This window comes from Schistocerca gregaria, chromosome 3 (genome assembly GCF_023897955.1).
Source record: "Schistocerca gregaria isolate iqSchGreg1 chromosome 3, iqSchGreg1.2, whole genome shotgun sequence".
Taxonomy (NCBI): Eukaryota; Metazoa; Arthropoda; class Insecta; order Orthoptera; family Acrididae; genus Schistocerca; species Schistocerca gregaria.
In genome coordinates, this window is record NC_064922.1 from 468,835,185 (window position 1) to 468,841,713 (window position 6,529).

Genomic DNA, 6,529 nt, shown 5'->3' on the forward strand with positions numbered 1-6,529 from the left:
TTGTGGATAGTATGCCACGATGAATATAGGCATGCAACAATACAGGAGAACGTCGTACTGGGTATTACGGTTACCGGTGTGTACAGCAATATGGACCACCACCTCTGAAGGCCATGATGTATGGTGGTGCATCACGCAATGTGTGGTTTTAATGGGCAATAAAATGGCGGGAATGATGTTTATGCTCATCTCTATTCCAATTTTTCATATAGGTTCTGGAACTCTCGATACCAAGGTGATGCATTTTTTTTTTTTTTTGTTGATATGTGTATATTCTGCCCTTTGGCTGCTGTCACCGCCTTGTTTAATATCATCGAATTTTATCATGCTTTTAGGATACCGTGTTGTATAGGCTTTTGCAATATCCTTCTTTCATGCTGTTAATGATTAATTTTGTAGTTGCTATTTATTTAAAATCAAATGTTACATTATGGAACATTGTGAAACTTATTGGAACACATTTTTATCATCATGCCAAGTAATGTCGATCGAGAGACAGACGATCGTCCGGTGCCTTCTACTTCCTGGACTGGGGCCAGTCGCAGGTGTTGATGTTGGAGTTCCAGACTGTGCCAGTGGGGCAGGCCATGTGGACGGACCTGCCGTTGCTGCACTCGTAGAAGCTGCTGCTGTCGTTCTCGTCAGGGAAGAAGACGGGCGTGGAGCCGTCGTACTGCGGGCAGTTGGGGGCCGCCGACACCACGGCTGCCAGCACGCACACGGCCAGAAGAGAAGCCAGCACTGGAACAGTAAGAGCAGTCAGGTCTGCACTGTCGCCAACGTAGGGAAAGTTTCTTGGAGTGATTACCAGTAAGCAAAGATAAATGCACACGATTCCGTCGCAATACGCTTAACAGTCTTATAGATGCTAAACTTCGTGATTCACAAATAGATTGAAAAATATTTCCACATTGCCATTTATCCAAGAGCCACGTGCTCTTAACGAAGGAACACTAAAGGCAATGATAGTCGTAAAAAATTAGAGTCAAGTTCGTATGTATACATTTACGCGCTTCCATTGGCATCACAAATACTATGCAATTGCTTGGGGATGCTAAGTAACGAACCTTTTCAAGATTTCCAGTAAGATATACAATCTTCTTCTTTTTGTTTGGTGCTTCTCCCTGCCCACTATGTTGCCACCATTAGTTCGTCAACGATTTTCCTTTCATAACCAATGTGAATTACCCTATATACGGAAAGTTGTGTCTACCATCTGTCCCCGAATCGTCTAAACTTGTGCGCATATACATTCCTGATTCAATTAATGTATACAGATTGTATCATAGTAACATCAAAAAGTGACACGAAGGAAAGCATGCGATAATAGAAGCAAACTCGCTCTAGTAAACTCGACGTGTCAGCAGACACGCCCCCTGCAAGATAACTGCGAATGAGTGGTCATGAGTAGCCACTGACTTCACTATGATCTGTCATACTACAAACGTATTTGAAAAATGAGGCCCATATCTGAATGAGTATGGAAGTGACCCACGCCTCGTGCGCGGCTTTGGTGATGTCTTGGACGCATGATGAGGCACCAGCACATTCTTTTTCTGATGGAAGTCGATATACACTCCTGGAAATGGAGAAAAGAACACATTGACACCGGTGTGTCAGACCCACCATACTTGCTCCGGACACTGCGAGAGGGCTGTACAAGCAATGATCACACGCACGGCACAGCGGACACACCAGGAACCGCGGTGTTGGCCGTCGAATGGCGCTAGCTGCGCAGCATTTGTGCACCGCCGCCGTCAGTGTCAGCCAGTTTGCCGTCGCATACGGAGCTCCATCGCAGTCTTTAACGCTGGTAGCATGCCGCGACAGCGTGGACTTGAACCGTATGTGCAGTTGACGGACTTTGAGCGAGGGCGTATAGTGGGCACGCGGGAGGCGGGGTGGACGTACCGCCGAATTGCTCAACACGTGGGGCGTGAAGTCTCCACAGTACATCGATGTTGTCGCCAGTGGTCGGCGGAAGGTGCACGTGCCCGTCGACCTGGGACCGGACCGCAGCGACGCACGGATGCACGCCAAGACCGTAGGATCCTACGCAGTGCCATAGGGGACCGCACCGCCACTTCCCAGCAAATTAGGGACACTGTTGCTCCTGGGGTATCGGCGAGGACCATTCGCAACCGTCTCCATGAAGCTGGGCTACGGTCCCGCACACCGTTAGGCCGTCTTCCGCTCACGCCCCAACATCGTGCAGCCCGCCTCCAGTGGTGTCGCGACAGGCGTGAATGGAGGGACGAATGGAGACGTGTCGTCTTCAGCGATGAGAGTCGCTTCTGCCTTGGTGACAATGATGGTCGTATGCGTGTTTGGCGCCGTGCAGGTGAGCGCCACAATCAGAACTGCATACGACCGAGGCATACAGGGGCATACAGGGCCAACACCCGGCATCATGGTGTGGGGAGCGATCTCCTACACTGGCCGTACACCTCTGGTGATCGTCGAGGGGACACTGAATAGTGCACGGTACATCCAAACCGTCATCGAACCCATCGTTCTACAATTCCTAGACCGGCAAGGGAACTTGCTGTTCCAACAGGACAATGCACGTCCGCATGTATCCCGTGCCACCCAACGTGCTCTAGAAGGTGTAAGTCAACTACCCTGGCCAGCAAGATCTCCGGATCTGTCCCCCATTGAGCATGTTTGGGACTGGATGAAGCGTCGTCTCACGCGGTCTGCACGTCTAGCACGAACGCTGGTCCAACTGAGGCGCCAGGTGGAAATGGCATGGCAAGCCGTTCCACAGGACTACATCCAGCATCTCTACGATCGTCTCCATTGGAGAATAGCAGCCTGCATTGCTGCGAAAGGTGGATATACACTGTACTAGTGCCGACATTGTGCATGCTCTGTTGCGTGTGTCTATGTGCCTGTGGTTCTGTCAGTGTGATCATGTGATGTATCTGACCCCAGGAATGTGTCAATAAAGTTTCCCCTTCCTGGGACAATGAATTCACGGTGTTCTTATTTCAATTTCCAGGAGTGTATAACGCCTTATGTTGCCCAAGGTTGATTGCGCTACCGGCTCCTGAAACACGGTCCTCGAGATCTCTCGACTCGAATCCTCTCGATGTTTCTGTCTGGGGTCACATCAGAAGCAAAGTGTACCGTACTCACATTTTCGCGGAAAACGTACGAGGTGATGCGGAGGTATTTGAAAGAAATTGTACCTTGATGCACGAGAGGGGTGCGTATTGCGTCCAAAACGTGTAACGTCACCAAGTACAGTTTTTTCCCTTGCTGTCCGCCTCCGTAGCGCAGCGATAGCGGTACCGCCTACCACGCAAGGCCACCCGGGCTCGATTCCCTGCAGAGTGCTGAGTCTTGTGTGTCCTTCATCACCATTATCATCATCATTGGCACGCAAGTCGCCGAAGTGACCAACTAAAAAGACCTGCAATACGGCGGTCGAACCCCGAAGTGGATATCCCGGCCAATAAATGCCATACGATCATATCATTTCATTTCTATTGCCAGGGCCAATCACTGGTCAAATATGAGTCGAATTAGATGGGCACGTGTTGTCAATCAACAGAGAAATCTTCGTGGGAAGTACCGTGCTATTACATACATCAGAACTGCATTCTGTTCAAAGCAATGCGACCACAGCTTCTCACTGTGAAGTTCTAAACTGAACGGCGGTTTCTCTTTGTTTAAACGCAGATGAACGGCATCTTCCTAAAGCACTGTGTACGATTAAGGAGGTAACCATCGAACAACAAGCCAAAGATGACACCAAGTGGTTTTCATCGAGGAACCCTCACGAGTTACAAGTTTCAGGCGTCAAGAGAATTACGTCTTTCCCATTTATCTTACAAGATAATTTTGACTTACCCTTCATGACGAATAGTTAACAGCGACGTGTGGAGTCCGTACGTTTCAAATAATTACAAGATGTAAAACCGTATGTCACTGACGGTTTATATACACACTGGCACGCATAATCTGCTCCATATCAGTGCATACGTCAAATGGGATCGCCGTGCTAGAGTACGTTAAGGGCGTTTCCTTTTACAAGATTTATCTCTTAAAAGCCGATAAAGATTAAAATTTGTGAGACGTCACGACCTTTCTTAACTAGGTTAAAATTCCATTGATGAAGTGGAGAACGTTAAGCTATCATATTTGGGAATGCTACAGTACTATAATGCGGGAATTTTATTGTGTACCAGGAATATTGACATGTACCTGCAAACTAACCGAAAATTAATTCCATAACTTTATTTATAAATGTGGTAAATAAAACCATATGAATTCCCCTCGTACGAAGACTGTCGTGGCAATCTATCCTTGTCCATAAGAGCAACAAAGTGTTATGGGGTGTTTCTGTATCTGAAAACTCCAGATATGCGTTAGTCTGATCAATAGGTAGTATGTAATGAGCTGTAAAATAGAGTTCCTCTATTTCGATAGTGTTGGTTTTGTATTAGTGTACAGAAATGTTCTACTCTGGGTACGTATTTTGGTATCGTCCCTACTTACACAAACCACCTTTTAGCAAACGTAAGTGTACTACTGTACACGTGCAAGTAGAAATATCTATAAGCTAGTGCCCTCTACAATGAAAAGTATCCATATCGTGGAATACCAACGCATTAGCTGCTATGCCGACATTCAAATGTATATTAGCTAAACAAGTTCTGTAGTACCTCAAATGATAAATGGTGGCAGGCCCCACTCAGTCAGGACGCTTGAGATGGAGAAGCATGTGCTGATTTTAGTTGTAGAGGTCGGTATAACCTCTACAGAGGATTGGGCTAGTGGTGTGCTAGCGGTCAGGAAGGCCTGCTATTCACTACCCTAGCTATGACTGCAACAGTGTGGTCGATAGCTACGAGGTGGGTGCCCAACTTCCTATCACGGAAACAGCATTTACATACAATATCTTATAGGTATGTCGACATGCTTGGATCAGTAAGCGGACGGGCGAATGGCAGCGGCTCGCAGTGGTGATGTGTGCTCGCACAGTCGGTGAACGACAGTCCGCAGTGGGCAACGAACGGTAACAAGGTTTGCTTACACAGGCTCTTATGTCTGGGCAGCTAGGTGGCTGGGCATGGACTATGTATTGCTAGGATAGGCAGACAGTAGTGGATGGAAGTTAGCCAGTAGATGATACGCTGGCAGGAAGACATCTAGCCAGCAGCGTTTAGACTCTGCACGGACAGCAGACGTGCAGCTGGCAGAGACAGCGTTTTTCAGTGACAACTTTTTGACCCATTTCTAGTCGTTGGCTGGTGTAGATTTCCTATCGTAACTACCTGCTGGCAGTAACTGATTCTGTCTACGTAGAATAGCACGACGGCCATTCAATAAGTCAAGCAACATATGGTTTTTCTGGAAGGAGATTAGTTTTATTCTAGATTCCAGTAACCTCACCATCATCCACGTACTGCTTCGTAACGCCAGCAACTCCACACCGATGGGGCTTCGTTGCTTTTTATGGGATTCTGTTAGGTGACAAGGAACCAGAAGGGACTCACACTTTTGAGTACCCAAACTGGTGGACGAGTGTGTTAGCACTACCAGCAAAGACGTCCAGCTGAGCAGCGAGGTGTTTAATTGTGATCAGTCAATCACCTCGAACAAAAGTGTATGCACATTCCAACATTACAGAAGTTACAGCTGTGTGAGGCCGGCTGGCCCCGGGAGATCAGACACGTTTGAGCGACATTGCTGTGATGATGATGTACGCCCCGCTCAACGACTCATAGTGCTTTAGGTTATTACCAGGTCTCAATAGTTACTCTGCAAGCACTTATTAATAACTTCGAAACTATGATTTTCCTCCCACATGTTCAATGAAAGCTCTATGCTTGGAACGAACCTGTCATAAATGTCATTTCGAAGGCTACCTATAGCACCGCCATGAATCGGAACCACATGAAACTGTAGGGAATAAGGCGGGAATAGTCGAAGATGTCCCACAACAAATTCCATGTTTTTCCAATCAAAAATTTCCAAGAAAGAAATGTGTTCCTCTACTTACTGACCACCCCTCGTACTTATAAGATCTTGATACTCCATTATTTATGGAATGGTAGCACCTCTCTTTTCTAAGATGTAACAGAACCGAGGTGCAGTTCATGGCGGTTAGGTAACTTTGCGTCAGCCTTTAATCTGCGTCAGCAAAATCACAACCATCGCTGTACTATTTGTGTGTAGCAATTTCGGTTTTCAGGAGTAGTTTCCCACGGTGTCAGCACAATCCATGTACAGCGTATTATGCAAAAAATACCTCACCGGCAACTGAACTGAGGTTTCTTGCCTCATTATGCGATGATGTATACTGCTAAGTTGGTTACCTAGTTTATCTGCTGGGAATGTTGAAACCGTGGTGCAATATGCCTCCCTCTTCGGCTAAAACACACACACACACACACTAAAACACACACACACGTACGTATATGACTTTTTTCTACCGTGTACAAATCCTAGGGATTGGTCCATGAGAGAATATGGAACAAAAACGTCTAATGAACTTATGTCCGGAAACGCATGCTAGAGA

The 6,529-nt window shown here is 46.9% G+C and overlaps 1 protein-coding gene across 1 annotated transcript; it reads right to left on the bottom strand.

Annotated features, from left to right (window-relative positions):
- Positions 1-387: 387 nt before the first annotated feature.
- LOC126355214 (peritrophin-1-like) lies at positions 388-3,942 on the bottom strand. Its single transcript, XM_050005472.1, has 2 exons — positions 3,856-3,942; positions 388-741 (listed from the first exon to the last, which is right to left on the bottom strand). Exons 1-2 carry the CDS (start codon positions 3,860-3,862, stop codon positions 518-520), a joined length of 231 nt encoding a protein of 76 aa, XP_049861429.1. The 5' UTR covers positions 3,863-3,942; the 3' UTR covers positions 388-517.
- Between the last annotated feature and the right edge of the window lie 2,587 nt (positions 3,943-6,529).